We start from the raw sequence: 17,602 nt of genomic DNA, 5'->3' as shown, positions 1-17,602 counted from the left end.
GTAGATTCCATACAAAAGAAACCAACTAACAATGGGCCAATTGCAAACTATTTCGATTTAGTAAATGAAAATTTCTTTAAGAAGGACCTCTACTAGGCTTGTGATCATTTAAGCCACATCTAAGCCCCAAATACTTGTTAAGCCTTGCCCCACTAAAGGCAATCCTTTTGCTGCTCTATTTCCCTCTCTCTCTTTCACACACTTGCTTTCATTTGCTCTTTGCTATTGGTCATTTCGCTTAGAACTCGTTCGAACAACTCAATTTGCTGGGCAGCGATTAGAAATAATCCGAAAAACGAACGGACAATGTAAAGGGGCACGCATGTGCACGGCGCACGGGGAGCGCAACAGAGCGCCAAAGGCAGAGACGCAGCTAATGGCGTTGGCGTTGGCGTTGACGTTAGCATTGGCGTTGGCGTTGGCGTTAGCGTTGGCGTTGACGTTGGCAGAGTAGCCAGAGCAATGCCCAAGATGTTGGGTCGATGTTGTTGATTTCATCCCCCTTTTTGCCTTGGCGACACGCAACGTCCACTCGCAACTCGAACACACTCGCTGTGAGTAAGAACGAGAGCAAGTGAGAGGGAAAGAACAACCCCGCAACCGTCCTCTGCCAAGCGTCTGTGTGTGTGTGCGTGTGTGTGAGTGTGAGTGAAGTGTGTGTAGTGGTGACTACACACGTTTTTTTTTTATTTCGGTCCGAGTCCGTGAGTCCGTGTGCCGTCGCAGTCAACGTCGACCGCACAGCTTCAGCCTGGCAGACACACACACGCACAGGGAGAGCGGACAGGACGGGGACTGAGACTGTGACTGAGACTGAGACCGGCAACGACCGTCACAGGAAGACTTTAAATTGTCAGTCCACGTGAAGCCTCTGTGGGGTCAACAACACACGCGCTCTGCCCTTGAAAGAAACTAGGATGCGCTCAAAGATCCTAAGGCGAACGTATACGTAATCGAAATCGAAACCAAAATCGTAATCGTGTTGAAAGTGAAAGTGAAAATTCCGAACGCAAAGCAAAACTAAAAAAGACAACAAAATATTTTTTTTTTTTTTTTAATTTCAATTCTTATTGTCAATGCAAAAAATTGCATTACGCTAACACACAAAACAGGACAATTGGATTACCTAAGGATCGTCTTTTGTGTTTTGTGTCTCTCTGTGCCTTGGATTTACAAAACTTCAACTAACGGTTTTATTTCGGTTTATAAAAAGAACTATTATTATTTTTTAATGTGTCGAAAATTTTGTTTGCCAAAGGAATTGATAAACAAGAAATTCTAAAAACAAATTTAAAAAAACCAACGAAAAAACCAAACAAAAAAAAACAGTTGCAAAATGTATAACAAAATGCTGTCGATCAGTGAAGATCATGGATTCCGTTCGCTGAGTCGTAAGTGTTTGCCAAAAACTTGAACGTTACTATGCCCCCCCCCCCCCCCCCCTTCCCTTCCCTTTGTGTTATCGCCGCCGTCTCCACCGACCATCTCCCCACAACCGTTAACGTTTATTTAGAACATTTCCCAATAAAGTGTAATGTGTCTGAAAATTTCGTAGAATTTTTGGTTACTTCCTACTACTACTCCTCCTCCTCCTCCGCCCCCTCTGTCTCTAGACTGGAGTCGGCCTAAAAAAGAGAACAAGAACAAGAATCATCAACAAATAGATAGAGAACTGGCAAAGGCAATTTCTTGTTTCTTTCCTAAATTGATAAGCAAGAACAACAAGCAAGCATACAACACAGGAGGAGTGTATTAAGCCGCAAGGCCCGCACCCACACCCTAGAGGGGAGGGGAGGGGGGGGTGAGGATGATGAGGGTGGGGTTGCCTGCCGCCAACCTTCTGTTATATATGGATCGCAGCTATTTACATATGTCCGTTGACTTTTTCAAGAATCTACCTTGCCTTATTCCCCTCTGTCCTCACCTCTGGCATCTACTTCTACTTACCGCACCTTGCCACAAAAACAGAAAAGATATATATATATATATATATAGGTAAATATTTTAGCAACCAGAGCGTTGAGGGACCTGAATATACTGAGACGAAAGACCTTATCAATGGGCTAGACAAACAGTAAAGCGGGCCTTTTGAAAGAAGAAAACCAAAACCGAAACCAAAAAAAATAAATAAACAAATTATAAAGGAAATTATTGAATAACCACCACAAATCAAAAAATAAGCTAATTCCTTTGAAATATCTATATTAAAGTACAGTTGATCAGTTTAATTGCTAATTTGTCAGAGTTTTAACTTGGCTTCAGTTTCAGTATATATATATATATATATATATGTATATACATGTTGCCTTGTACCCAATTTCCTTTTGCTTATCAGTGAAAATATTCCCTCAACTCGACTCGACTTGACTCTTTGTCCAGCTTTGCTCCACATACACACACATGTGTGTATGTGTATGTGTGTGTGTGTGTGTGTGGTAATGCTTGGGCCTTCCAGGCCGCGTTTGCCCATATTTGCATATGGCTCATTCACTCAAACTGGCGACGCGTTTGTTTGTTTGTCCAGATACTAAAAAATACAGTGAATGCAAGAGTGAGGGAGAGAGAATGATTGGGTGGGTGAGGGATGTAGGGGAGACAAACGGAGCCGAAGGGTGTCGGAGGAATGGAACCGTACGTATGTAGAGATATAACTAAAGACACACACACACACAATCGTTATGCGGGTGTTATCAACAGTCAACGCTAGCTTTTTGGCCACCCCACCAGAAAGCCTGGACGACGGGGCACCTGGTCACCAGTCAGCCAACTAACCAACCAACCAACCAACCCGATACCGCATGGCGACAAATTATGATGGTGTGGCAAAGGTGGGTGGGTTGGAGGGGTAGCCACAAAAAAACAGAAACGAAAAAATGAAGCAACAACAACAAATGTTGGCAAATAAAACCAAATTTGTATGCTAAAACACTTTGCTAGAAGGTAGTATTGATGATGGTGGTGGTGGTGGTGGTAATGGTGGTTCTGGTGGTGGTGGTGGTGGAGGTGAAGTAGGTGGAGCAGTTGCTGGCCGCCAGTTTTGCTGATAAGCGAACTTCACCCACACACGCAAGACTGGGGGCTTGGTAAGAGGGGGCTGTTTGTTGTAGTTTCAGCTGCTAAACACCTTTTCACACACACACACACACACACATACACACTCATGTGTGTACCCACCTAACTATCCACCTATCTCCTTCATTCCCATTCCTATCTGGCCATGTATAATTCTGACTGGCTTGCTTGGTTATCCACACGTAATTTGTTTAAACAAATTAAGTCGGCCGCTTCGCTTTTCAGCTGCTGCTGCTGCTGCTGCCTCTGCTGACGTCGCTTTGTCACTGTCAGCCAGGCAGGCAACTGTCTTATTTGTATTGGTAATGGACACACACAGATACACACACACACACACACACATACGCCCCCGCTGTCTCTATGTCTGTCTGTCTGTCTTATCAACGACAAAGCACCAACAAAATTTTTCGAATTTGTTTAACCTTTTTTTTTCACCGTCTTTTTTTTTATTATTATTATTTTCTTGGTTTCTTTACCATTTAGTTTTTTTTTTCTTCTTTTTTTTTTTTAATGAGCTCAGCAACTTGGCCAAAAAAGAAAAAAAAAAAAAACGACAAAACAGAATACAATAACATGACATTAACAAACAAAATATGGCTCACATTTTTAAATATTTACACAGCATTTCTTTTTTTTTTATGTTTTTTTGGTGTTTTTTGTTTCATTCTTTTCTTCTCTTGTGTGTTTCTCTGTATCCACATAATATATATTTATCTTATAGACAATGAAATTGTATATAGTATATAGTATGATGATGTATATCTAGCCACTTGGCGGTGTCATAATCAACCTTTTTACGTCTTAAGTCAAGTCCAAAAAGCCCAAAATAAAAAAAAAACGAATCAATTGAACTCAACTGACATATTGGCATATAGGAAATGAAAACCGGTAACCGAAACCGAAACCGAGAAACAAAAACAATAACAATTGCATTTAGGACATTAACAGAAGAGAAAAGAAGGCTATAAGATGTAAAATGCAATGAGATATAGAAAGATATAAGTAATTACAAGGTATAAGATATAGAAACATATAAGATACAAATAGATGTAAGAAATGAAAAGATATAATATTATATAGAATGATATAAAAAATATGTAGATGGATATAAAATATAGAAAAATATACGATAAAGAGTGATATTAAATGATATGAGATATAGAGAGGTATAACATATAGAAAGTTACAAGATATGGATACATAGATGTAAGATATACAATGATATAAGGTATATGTAGATAAAAAATCTAGAGAAGTATAAGATATAGAAAGATTTAGATGAATGAGATATATAGACATATGAGATATAGAGAGGGAAGATATAAGTTATTAAAAGATACAACATATAGAACGATACAGAGTATAGAATGATGTTAAATATAGATAAGAATAAAAAGATATAAAATACATATATAGATAGAATATGTAGATAGATATAAGATATAGAAGGATATGCGATAAAGAGTGATATTAAAGGATATAAGTTATAGAGAAGTATAAGATATAGAAAGATTTAGATATAGAAAGATATAAGATTTTAAATCTTAGATTTAGAATGATGTAAAATATATGTAGATAAGTATTGAAAGATATAAAATATATGGAGATAGATATAAGATATATATTGATAAAATTTTATTATTTTAATTAAATTGTTTAGCTAATTTGTTGTTAATAGAAAATAAATGCATAGAAATCAATTTTGCTTGATTTGTTAAATTTAAAGTCACATTTTAAGTTTATGATATTAGGCCAAGTTTTGGCTTTAATTTTGATTGTATTTTCTTTAGTTTTGCTCTGAAGAAGTTTTTGGCGGTTTTTCGTTTGGTTTGGTCCAGTTTTTTTTCTTGTGTGTGTATGTGTGCTGTCCTTTTCTTTATTTCTGGTTGAGAGTTTTTCTATATTATTTCGTTTTTCGGGTTTTTGTGTTTGTGTTGGCCGCCATTTTTCATTTTGGTACGACGGGCACCTAAAAACAGCCGACCATGTGGCGCTTTGGTCTGGTTTTTATGGCCCAAAATACACGCCAACACACACACACACACACACACACACACACACACACACACTCGGAAAAGATTCACTCCATTTGCTAAAACCCAACCTTTTTTTTCCTGTGGGGGTGTGGGGGAGACGTAAAAACCGCAGCCTTCGACTTGTATTCATATTCCTATTCCTCGTGTGTGTCTGTGTGTGTGTGTTTGGTGGGGGGGTGTTGGTGGTGGTGGTGGTGTAGGGGGGGTTAGGGTAGATGGGGGCATAAATTAGCACAATCAACGTATTGTTTTCTTCCTATTCCTATCCACAGTCGTTTGTTGCCACGCCCTCGTAAGCAGTCAATAACATGAAAATGTTATAAATAACAAAAATACGAGCCGAGGACAAGGATATGTGCTAGCATCATCTTATAGTTGTCATCTCTCTCTCTCCCACACACACACACACACACACACACATTCATTCTCTCAATTCTTGCCTGATAATTTGCGCAAAAGTTCCATTAATATGTTAATTCTTAATTGTCCTACTTTTGGCAACTGGCGGTTCATATTAATAGCCGCAGGATGTGGTGGGGTCCTTGCATTCGCAGGCCAAAGTCACAGCTCATAAATATAGTTACTTAAGCCCTGCTCTAGTCTCTCGTGTAACTGGTACTTCAATTTATTTCTGCTAGCCCTCTGATTCTCTCTGAGGCTAAGCACAATTAATTAGCTCATATGCATCATCATGGACAAAGCCAGGACAGGAAAAGGAAAGTAGTGACATCATTGCAACAAGAAGCAAATGAAATCATTTCATATATATATATATATATATGTATGTCATCCAGCTGTCGATGGTCAAGAGGGTTATGAACGGTTATGAAAGGCTTAAAGGCAATTTATGAGCTCCTCCTCCTCCTCCTGCTTCTTCTGCCAAACAAAATCTGGCATTGTCTATACGCAAGTGGGTGTGCGAAACTGTGTGTGTGTGTGTGTGTGTGTGTGTGTGTGTGTGTGTTCGGCAACTCTGTCTGTTGACACTTGTCAGGCGGACTGTCAACACTCCTGTCTGACATTTGACAGTTTCAGGCACTTTTCAAACACCCTTTCACCTTGGCCAGCAAACGGCAGCTGCTGCTTCTGCTCCTGCTCCTCCTCCTCCTTCGCCACCCGATGTCGATTTAACCCTCCTCAGCTGCTGGCATAATATTGCATGCTGCTGTCAATAAGTTTCTACTGTTGTTGTTTTTGTTGCCTTCTCTCGTTTTGACTGTGTCTCCTCTGGCTAATCTCTGGCCAAACATCTAATCTAATCGCTTAGGCAAATAACTGGTAACGCCTTTTCGCCCCCGTTCAATAGCGATTTGAACTAGTTAGTTGTTGTTGTTGTCGTTAGGGTTACCAGGTAGCCCATAGGGTAACGCCTCCAGGAGACCGATACCAAGCAGGTAAAAGAAAGAAAAACGAAGTAATCTACCTGCCTGTAGGACCCTCGACCAATTGCCAGCGACCAGTCATTTTTCTCTCCCTTCTATCACACGCACACTAACTCCCTCTCCCTCTCTCTCTTTCTTTCTCTGTGTGTGTGTCAACCATCCGTCTAATCATCTGGCTTCAATTTCATGCCAATGATCGCCAATCAATAAATACAATAATAATAAATAATAAAAAAGGGCAAAAAGCGACGAAAAAAAAAGAACGAAACATATTTTTTTGTGTCATAGCAGCGACAATTGAGTAGGAGGAGGAGGATTGGGAGGAGGAGGAGGCTATGCCATAGATACACACACTATACATGTATGTGTGACCCACCCAGGCAATCAAAAAAGCATGATATGTGCACAGGACCTTCTTGTTGTCACCCCAGTCACCCAGACTAATGTCACAGGACAATCAATTGATAAAAAAAAAAAAACAGCAGCAGTGGGTGAACTAAAGGGAGGGGAAGGAGAAGGGGAAGGCGAGCCGAGGCGAGTTGATCAAATGCTTAAGGGCAACCGCAAATTGTTCAAACTGCCCCCGGAATGGACAAAACCAAGCCCAACAGGGAGTCAATAATTCATGTGTGTGTTACATTTTTTTTTTATCATTTTTTGTTTCGTTGTTTTTTTTATGACAACTAATTGACAAGATGTGCGACATGTCCTGGGGATTAGCTTCAAGATTATGTTTGACACAAATTAAAGAGCATCAATATCAATTCAAGGATATGTGCCCAAAGTTAGGCTATAGTTTAGCATTTCACTCTGATTGACCAAAAAGAAGAGAAAACAAAAACCCAAATAAAAATATATATATAGAAACTTTGCCAATTTAAGCAAACTTTTCTTTTTTATTTTCCCACTTTCCTTTGGGTTTAACCAATCGCCAATTGTTTTTTGCCAATGGCCATATAAGTTTTTGTTTTTTTTTTTCTTCTCTGGTCAATCAACTTGAATTTCTTGCCACAATATATTGACAAAAGTTTTGGGCCTCTCACCCTCGGGCTAGATAAGGCGCCCTCTCCCTGGCCCACTCTAACCGAAAAGCGAAGCGAATAACCACCAACAACAATCAGTTCTCTACCATTTAGTTCAGTTCATTTGCGATTCGAATTAATTGCCGCTACTGGAATTTATGGTTACACACAATCAATCCTCCTCTCTCACACTCGTATCCCAATTCCAATCGCAGTCCACTCCTCACCCCTCCCAATTCCACTCCCACTCCCACTCCACATATGTATATGCAAATAATGTGGCCAGGGGGGTGGCTGTGGGTTTTTATTATTGTTGTTGTTGTTTTATTTTTTTTCGGTCAGAAGGCAAAGCGAAGCAAATAAATTAAAGTGCATAGATTGAGGAGTGAATTGTGTTTATATGTGAGCCTCATTCACTCCCATTGCCAAAAAAAAAAACCAAGGAAAAGCAAGCAAAGACTCACACCCTCGCCACATTTTTGCGACCTCTTCATATGGCTTATCTTGAAACAGAGCCAGCCGGAGGTCGTTTCGACTATATCTCCCTTGCTTGCTGTCTTTGGCCATATGTAAATATCTGAGGGTTGCCATGGTTAGCGGAATTCAGCAACAATTTGCAATCAATTGAAACAGTGGTGCGAAATATACATAGTACATAGTATTGGTGACCCCGACGTGGCGTATTGATTTCAAAAAAAAAAAAAAAACCTTTGCCAGTAATTGTAAAGTTTCGCCACATTATTGTCACAAAAGTTCTTTGTCACCTACTGTACCCATCCATTGTGCGGGGGGAGGGGGGGACATTGTGTGCGAGTGTTCAATCAATTGGCCTTATAGCCATAAAAACAGTTAAGAAAGTGGCTAAATTAGTCTCTATCGCCCCTTGCCAGAAACTTGCAGCGAATTAAACCAAAATTGATGGCCCACCATTGGCAGTCAGGCCATAAAACCGACAATATATATATATATGTATACGTATATATGTATTTATATCCCCCCCTTTCTTCTTCTTTCTTCTTCAGATTCCGACTCCACAGTGAACGATGCCGTGGCCGCACAGGACATACTCACGTGCGGTGCCTGCCAAAAGACTTTCGCCCTCTCCGACATTGTCAAGTTCATCCAGCACAAGGTGCTGCAGTGCAACAAAGAGAACTATGGCCAATGCACGACACAGGGTCCAACCATGGATCGTGATGCCGAAGAAGGACGTCCCTTGAGTTTGGTCAATCGACGTCCATCGATATCGGCGCCCATCACAGGCCGCAAATCGGCTCCAGTGGTATCCACGACAACAGCCTCCACAGCCTCAGCCACAGCAGCAGCGGCGGCAGTCTCAGCGGCGGCCACAGCAGCAGCAGATGCCTCGGCAGCAGCAGCCGCCGCCGCCGCTGCCGCTGCCGCCAGTGGCTCATCCAGGATACACACACCGCCACCCAGTCCGGCTGATCTGTTGGCCGATGGAGCCAGCAGTACACCCAAACGTCTCGTAGATGGTAAGTGCCAATGGGGAATTAATCCATTTCGTCTGTGAGTTGAGCTAACCGAACTTTCGTCTTACACAGAGAATGACAATACGACACCAAAAGACAGTGAAGCCGCCGCCGCCGCCGCCGGCGCTGGCGTCACTTTAGAATCCACCACAGTTAGTGGCAACAGTCCAATTAGTTGTACCACCAGCAACCATCCGGCAAATAAGGCAGACAGCAGGGACAGCAGTTGTGAGCTGGATGATGAGGATGATGATGATGACATGGACACAGATAGGGCCACCAAGGTTAAAGAGGAGCCATTCGGGGATGATGATGACGATGAGCGGGTTCATTCGGTTGGTTTGGATTGCCCACCACTGGCCAAGCGACCCAAAATGGAGCTTGTCGATGCTGAAGCCAATACAGTGCATACAGGTTAGTAGACACCCAATCCACCCCCCACTCCCCCTTATCCCTCATACCATATATAGAGGCAATTCCTCTGGTGTATCCATCCCATGCCAATGTGTCGCGCATATTTTTGGATGGACGAAAGCGGGGCCAAAATTAAAATTTTGTCAAACATCAAAAATGCAAAAAATTTTTTATATGCGGAAAAAATGTTTTTGATGTTTTTGTTGTTGTTGTTGTTGTTGTTGTTTGTGACCGCGCACAAAGGACATGGCATGCAGGATAAGTCGCGCGATGATCAGGCCGCAGGGCAATGGATGATAAGCTGCAGCTGCTGCATTAAGCGAAACCGAAACCAAACCCTGACCCCTGACCCCTGGACCCACCTTCCATTGACCAAAATACTCGTACGTCTTCTTCTACTTTCGTCTGACCAATTGCGCTGGAAAAAAAACGAACGGAATGAAATGGAATAGCGGACAACAGAGCAGGGCGAGGGTGGGGGAACAGAGAACATCAAAGCTTTACTGACTGGGTCTGATAACAGAAATGCAGCAGCAGCAGCAGCAGCAGGACCAAAGGACACTTGGACAGCCTGACAATCGAAGCTAACCTCCCGCCGCAGCCTCACCTCACCCCTCACTTCGACAGGCGACCTTCTTTTTTCTCTTCTTTGACATTTCAATGCAAAATCCTGATGAAAAGCCCAAAGACAGCTATGAAAAATTATGCATATATGTTGGAATCGGGCAAAGGCAAAGGCAAAGGGGTTCAAAAAAAAACACACACACAAAAAACAAAGCCAGAAGAAAAGCACAGGGCAACCAAGTTGAGCTGCCCCTCGAGGGTAATTTGAATGCGCGAAGGAATGCGCGATGAACAAGTCAAAAGCAGGCAGGAGGAGCATGGACAGAAGCAGGAGCAGTGGCAGGGGCAGGGGCAGCGGCAAGGACAGGAGATGGCAGAGGGTCAGGCAGAAAGCAACCACTTGAGTGGACAAAAGGCAATACTCAACTGGACTTGACACGCACAAAAGCCAAGCGACGATAAAAGCAAATATATATTAAGAGAGAAAGAGAGACGGAGAAAGAGACAGCAGACAGAGGGTAGAGAAAGAGATGGAGAATGGTCAGATTTGCGACGCGTGCCACATGACAAGAAAAGGTCAAGCGTTCAGGTGATAAAAACAACAACAAATGTGTCGCGTGTCACGAGTCACAAGCAGAAGGATAAACGGATTGACGGATTGATTGATTGATTGAATGACCATGTGGCTAGGATCAAAGACAAGTCGAAGACGAAACGATGACAAAGTGATCATAAACTATTTCAAGAAATGAAAGCTTTAACAGAAGGGTTAGCCAAAGCAGTTTAAAGCAAGTTTTTTGACTGTAATTTACTCACACACACACACACATGTGACACATACATTGTCACAATTTAACCCTTGAACTTTGTGCTTTTCTTTTTTATTTTTTTTTTGTTGACATGAGAGCACAGAAAGATCACGACAAACAAAAAGTCAATAAAAGCGACAACAACAAAGTTGTTTGACTCTGACAATGCGATGACTGTCAGCATTTCAGCCACACATATCCACTTATATACACCTATACAGATACACACACACACACACAGATACATATATATGTGTGTGTACATGTATCTCTCATTCGTTTGCATTAATTACGCATTGTGTTTTATACATTTTGTGTGCTGATTTCTTTTATTTTTTTCATTTTTTGGGGGGATTTTTTTCCCCCTTTTTGCGCCATGCGCAATTGTTGTCCATTTGGTAATTATAAATTTGCATGGCGACCATGACAACAACAACAACAACAACCTGACCTGAACCTGCCTTGCCTGATCAACCTTTAGCCAAAAAAGAGCACAAATAATATTCAATATATGTATGTATGTATGTATGGGAAAAAGGGTAATACAGAGGAGGAGGAGGAGTATGATGAGGAGGAGGAAACAAGTGAAAAACTGTCAAACAAAATGAATCTTTGTTACATTGAATTTTATTTGTTTTTTTTTCCCTCCAAAGTTGAGTGAGTTGTTTGCTGTCACCTGGCAGGAGGAGGAGCAGTCAGGGGGAGGGGGCAGAGAGACAGAGTGTGAGTGTTAATTATCAATTTGCTGGCACAGCATGTCGCGACCGCAACGACAATGAAACACCATCAGGGCATAAACCAGGTTCATATATGAGAGATAGAGTGGATAGACAACGTTGCCGCTTAAAGCCCGAATCCCATTCAATTATTGACTCATGCTGGCACTAAGCCCCTTTTTGCCTAAATCGCCTGACCCCTGAACTCTTTTTGGTACACACACGCACGCCTTCACCGCCGCCCCTGCCCCCGCCCCTGTCGCACCTTCCATTCACACTCACACCTCATATCCCTTCTTCTCGTTTTTTTTTTTGTGTCCTTTGAATGGACAAGTTGGAAATCAATGGGCTAATGCTCTTGGCTCATGCAATTTCACGTCCACACCTAACGAGCTTCTAGCAGGAGCAAGAGTTAGAGCTCAGGCCACAAAAGGATTATGCGTCTTCCTACTTTCATCCATCCATCCAAGCAACCAACCAACCAACCAAACAACCAACCATCCATGCATCCATTCAGCCATCCAAGCATCCATTCATCAGTTGAGCATTGCTCGTCCTTTTGTGTGTACACGATGGGTTTAGCGTAAAATGCGACAACTCAACAGGACCTTGGCCAGGATGCTGCCAGTTGGCAAAGCTGCAACAATTATCCCATTACGGCAACCCTTTTTTTTCTCTCTCGCTCGAACTCTCGAACTCTGAAACTCTCTTGCCCTCTCTTCATATGCATTTCAAGCATATATATACATATTTGAGATGAAGCCACCCGCTGTTATCCTGGCGCATCTCTCATACGCATTGGAGGCCGGGTGCACTTCCTGCCATGATTCTGCAGGCGGTCAATTTGCCATTTCCTGTGCCAGAGCCAAAGCAAGAGATCCAAGAGCTTTATTGTTTTTGCTTTTTGTGTGTTTGTGTGTTTGGCGTAGCTTCCGTTCATTGTTTCGCCGCTGCCGCCGGGTTTGTTTGGTCCAGTCCATCGCTCTTCAAGCCAAAATCCCGCATAACATCCGCATCCGCAGCTGACAGAATCAGAGAACGTGCCAACAAAAGACAAAGAACACCTTCGCCCAAAAAAAAAATAAGGAGAAAAAAACTAAAAACAAAAAAAAAACAATAAAGGTTTAGGTAGTTTGACGCGTGCTTAACACACGACGCATTCGCGTTTCGCTTTCAGGGATCCAGGATCAAGGATCCTAAATATGCCTGATGTTTTTCGACAACTTTTACCTCTTTTTTGTATGACATTTGATGATCGAGTCGCGCGACTACGACGACGACACGTTTAACCCTTTAAACACAAAAACCAACCCCTTCTTCTGCGATGAGTACAAATTATCTGTCAGATTCATTTGCATTTTCTCCCATTTCGATACGATCCCCGACGCGACCCGCATGATCCCTGTCCAACGAAAGGGGTCATAACCAAAAAAAAAAAAAAAATCATGTTTAACATGCGTTCACCTTTTGACAGAAGAGAGAGCGAGTGAGAGAGAGCGAGAGAGAGTGAGGAAGCTGGCACTTCCCTCATAAGAAGGATGAGCTGAAAAAAAAAGAAGTGAAATGAAAACCGAAAGTGTGGAAAATGAATGTCTCGTGCGCATCATGCGCGCTTCTACTGAATTTTCCAATTTTTTTGAGTGCGAAGGGTGCGAGGGGGGGGGGGGGTGTGGAAAATATATATATATATATATTTTAAAGCGTCATTTAAATGCAGAGGATGTTGTCGGCCGTTTGGCAGGATGTTACAGGGGGTTGCCCATAATAGTTGAGCATTAACACCTTGTTGTGTCCTTGTGACATGTGGCGACATGTGGCCATTGCCTCTATCCTGGTCAGAAAAAAAAAACCGTCCCCACATTTCGTTTCCCTTCAAAAATTTATTACACATTGTTGTGTGGTGTTTTTTTTTTTAGATTTTTCATCAATTTTCTAACTTACATTACTTTCCATATAAAAATAAAATGAAATGAAAAAGGAAACCGCATCTGCTGCTTGGCAATTTCCCGCCGCAGGACATTGAATGCGTTCACTCAACCCCCCTCCCCTACCCGTGGCTTATGATTTGCCACAACCATGGCAAATTAACAAATGTCGCGACAAAACCGCACGGCAACAACAACAAAACTATGTGCAGGACACGTATGTGTGTTTGGGGCAATATCCTAGACGATATTGTCAATCTCCGCCATGCGATGCCATATTCTCGCCATTGCCATGTGGTGTGTCCTGTTAGCCAATTTGTATGCCACACACGCACCACACACACACACACACACACACACACACATAGGCAGGGAGTAAGAGAGTGAGAGAGGGAAATCAATAAATAAATAAATGACATGGCATAGGCTCCAGCATTCCATCGCCTCCCATTCTCCCATTACCCTCTTCCCTTCTCAGTGCCTTCATTAATAATTAATAACGAAATTGCCAAAATAACCTCGATTTCCGCTTTAAAACTAAACCACATTTCCATCTCTTTTGCTTCTATGTCATTTTAGAGCCCAGCAACTACACCTGCTCCACATGCAAGACCCGCTACACATCCGCCTGGCGTCTGATCCAACATGTCCAGCATTCGCATGGCGTGAAAATCTATGTGGAGGCCACTGGAGGAGCCACATTGACGGTGGCCACACCGGCTAGCCTCAATAGCAATGCATTGGCTGTGGCCGCCGCCGCTGCTGCAGCAGCTGCCGCCGCGGCTGCCGAATCCCCCACAAGGAGTTGCAGTCCGGTGACAGTTAATCCGGTGTCAGCGGCAGCAGCTGTGGCTGCCCAATCCCTACATTCCCTCAAGCGTAGCAGTCCGGCGGCCTTGTGTTCCAGCTCCTCGTTGTCATCTGTAAATACCAGCGGTAGTAGCAATGTAAGCGCCACATCTCCCCAAGGAGTGCAACAAATTCAGCAACATCAACTGCAACAGCAGCAGCAGCAGCAGCAGCAACAACAACAGCAACAACAACAACAAGCGCAACAACAACGTGTCCAACAACAAAACTTGGCCTCGGCCATGGCCGCTGGCATGAGGCATCATCATCCATTGTTGCCCCCACCAGAGGCCATGCATGCCAATCCCTTCCAGCTGCTGCGTATGCCATTGCCGCCGGCATTGGCCCAAGGTAATGTAGTTCCTAGTGTGTCGCCTCTGTTCGGTCGTCCGACGCCAGCGGATCACTATCGCATGGAGCAGCTGGTTACCGAGCAGTTCCGTCATCATGGCTTCAATTTGGCAGCAGCCGCTGCTGCCGCCCAGGCCCAGTTCAATGCAAATGGCAATGTTAATGTCAATGTGAATGTTCCTAATCCCGCCGAGCAGCGGCCACCCTCCAGTTGTAGCAATAGCAGCCAGAGAGGATCTGTACCGCCGGCCAATTTGCCGCCGCCATCGTTGAGCAATCAGCAACAACAGCAGCAGCAACAGCAGCAACAACAGCAGCAACAACAATCCCAGCAGCAGCAACAGCAATCCCAACAGCAGCAACAACAATCCCAAGCGCAATCCGGACAACCGGGCACACCGGGCTTAGCCGGAGCCGGCAGCAATGCATTGAAATTGGAATCACAGCAGATGGATTTTTACTCGCAGCGATTGCGTCAGCTTGCGGGCACAACAAGCCCTGGAGCTGGCAACATTGTTAACTCGAGCTCGCCGAGTCCCCGACAAAAGCAATCGCCGCATTTCGCGAGCCCATCGCCCAGCAGCCAGCATCAGCATCAGCAACAGCAGCAGCAGCAACAACACTCACATCAATCGCGTCCGCATTCGCTGACGCCGCCCGAGAAGGCCAGTGAGACGGGCTCGGAGAACGGGGGTCTGGGTACACCGAGATCGGCCAGCACACCGCCATCGAAGCCGGGATCGGGTGCCGATCAGGCCAGCTGTTATGCCTGCAGCTATTGCGACAAGAAGTTCCGTTTCGAGAACAATCTGATCATCCATCAGCGGACGCACACGGGCGAGAAGCCGTACAAGTGCACCGCCTGTGACTTTGAGTGCTCGCACATACAGAAGCTGATGAAGCACATGCGTGTCCATCGCAGTCCCGCCGAGAGCCAAGATGGCCAGGATGGTCCCGACAATCAGGACGGCGGCAGCAATGCCGATTCCCTGGAAACGAACGAGGCCGATCACGATGAGGATCCGAACCCAGAGGAGTCCGAAGAGGATGAGGATGTCGATGGTGATGTGGATGCCGATGCCGATCTGGACGAGGACGATGACGAAGAGCTCGAAGATTGCGACGATATGAAATACGAGGCCGAAGATCTGAGTGTCAACAATCGCATCGATGGCAAGAGTCAGAGCCCCAAGACCACCAGCTCGGGTGCTACCTCTCTAGTGGGTGAGCTGATGGATAAATTCGGTTTGTCCAACATTGCCCAGTACAGTGAGGCCTACAAGCAGGCTCTGCAAGAGTCCGGCCGTAAGGATGCCTCTGCCGTGGCAGCTGCTGCCGCCGCTGCAGCGGTCGTTGCGGACAATAATAATCGTGTGTCGGGTTCGGGATCAGGTTCCGGTGCTGGATCAACACCAAATGGCCTGCCCGCGGCGGCGCTTCGTCTGCGGGATGAATTCGCCAAGAACTGCAATATGTTCCAGCAACCGCAGGAGGCCACCGGACCAGCTCAGGTGCCGCTCTTCAATCCCTTCCCCAATCCCTTCGAACTGTCCAAGCGCATGAAAATGGATGGCGGCGATTGGTGGGGCATGTCTGCCCTCCATCGCAACGAGACCCTCTTCGAGAACCTCAAGCTGAAGCCCCTGGGTCTGGGTGGGGCCAACTCATTGCTGCAGGGCCCCCTGCTGAAGAAGGAGAGTCGCCAGCGGAACGACACTTGCGAATTCTGCGGCAAGGTCTTCAAGAATTGCTCCAATCTGACGGTCCATCGACGCAGTCACACCGGTGAGAAGCCCTACAAGTGTGAGCTGTGCTCCTATGCATGCGCCCAGAGCTCCAAGCTGACCCGCCACATGAAGACCCACGGACGGACGGGCAAGGATGTGTATCGCTGCCGGTTCTGCGATATGCCATTCAGTGTGCCCTCCACCCTGGAGAAGCATATGCGAAAATGTGTGGTCAATCAGGGTAAGGCAGCGGCGGCAAATGCCGTGGCGGCGGCCCAAGCAGCCCAGGCGGCTGCCCAACAGATCCAGGCGGCGGCCCAACAGGCCCAGCAGCAACAACAACAACAGCAACAGCAACAGCAAATGCCAGCCCAAGCTCAACTCTCACCCCCCTGCCCGCCCATGGGTGTGGGTTATCCACCGCAATTTGTGGCCGGACTCTCGCTGCCCGGCAGTGTGAGCGGCGACAATGACTCGAATGCCTCGTCCAGCCTGAATGCCCATCCCATATCGCTTAAGGAGGAGGCATGACTTTTTAGCAGCTGGAGCAGCGGGCCACCGCATCCGCAACTGCATCACCACCACCTCCACCCACATCACCACCATCAGCTACAACAACAACAACAGCAACAACAACAACAACAACAACAACCCACCCATTTGCAGCAGGCACAAACCCAGCCACAGCCGCATCCCCTCCAGCTGAGGCCACGTAGCCGCCTCATGTCGCGAATCTTTTAAAGATCTTCGCCTGTAAATAAAATGAGAGACATTCTTTGATCCCTTTCCCGCTTGACCACCACAACACACCCCCGCCCCCGCCCCCGCTAGTCCCTGCTAGCATACCCTGATAGAGTCCTGCCTAGTTACGGTTATGATCCTTTCTTAAAGAGAGATACCAACGCCACGCCCAGCTGCACTTCAGCCAAGCTCCTTCAAACGACCAGAGGCATTTAAATACCAAAGCAATAACCGTTATGTAATATAATTTTAAAAAATAACTTTTTTTTTTCTTTTTAAATATATATAAATATATATTATTTTTTTGTATGAAATTGAAGACAAACATTTTCCAGTGTATTTTCCTAGGTCTAAGCGAAAAAAAAAACAAAAAATTGGTATAAAATAAACAAAAAAAGAAAATAAACAAAAAAAAAAATTAATAACAAAAATCATACTCTAAACTTTAACTAGCGTTAAAAACAAAACAAAAAAAAAACGACGATTTTTTTCCATTCGTTA

At 44.6% G+C, this 17,602-nt stretch overlaps 1 protein-coding gene across 1 annotated transcript; it reads left to right on the top strand.

Annotated features, from left to right (window-relative positions):
* Positions 1-1,323: 1,323 nt before the first annotated feature.
* On the top strand, positions 1,324-17,331 carry LOC6644784. The gene is made up of 4 exons (XM_023176951.2): positions 1,324-1,391; positions 8,535-9,008; positions 9,078-9,419; positions 14,013-17,331. The coding sequence occupies exons 1-4, from the start codon at positions 1,337-1,339 to the stop codon at positions 16,889-16,891; spliced, it is 3,750 nt and encodes a 1,249-aa protein (XP_023032719.2). The 5' UTR covers positions 1,324-1,336; the 3' UTR covers positions 16,892-17,331.
* Positions 17,332-17,602: the final 271 nt, after the last annotated feature.

This window comes from Drosophila willistoni (assembly GCF_018902025.1).
Source record: "Drosophila willistoni isolate 14030-0811.24 chromosome XL unlocalized genomic scaffold, UCI_dwil_1.1 Seg142, whole genome shotgun sequence".
Lineage (NCBI taxonomy): Eukaryota > Metazoa > Arthropoda > Insecta > Diptera > Drosophilidae > Drosophila > Drosophila willistoni.
The sequence above is the reverse complement of the archived record's forward strand: the minus strand, read 5'-3'. Positions and strand labels throughout refer to the sequence as shown.

What these genes read in the sequence shown, in the direction of transcription:
- LOC6644784 (XM_023176951.2), top strand. Translation starts at nt 1,337, where the DNA reads ATGTATAACAAAATGCTGTCGATCAGTGAAGATCATGGATTCCGTTCG. An exon ending in ACCCAAACGTCTCGTAGATG is followed by an intron (nt 9,009 to 9,077) that starts GTAAGTGCCAAT and finishes CGTCTTACACAG; the next exon opens with AGAATGACAATACGACACCA. An exon ending in AGCCAATACAGTGCATACAG is followed by an intron (nt 9,420 to 14,012) that starts GTTAGTAGACAC and finishes ATGTCATTTTAG; the next exon opens with AGCCCAGCAACTACACCTGC.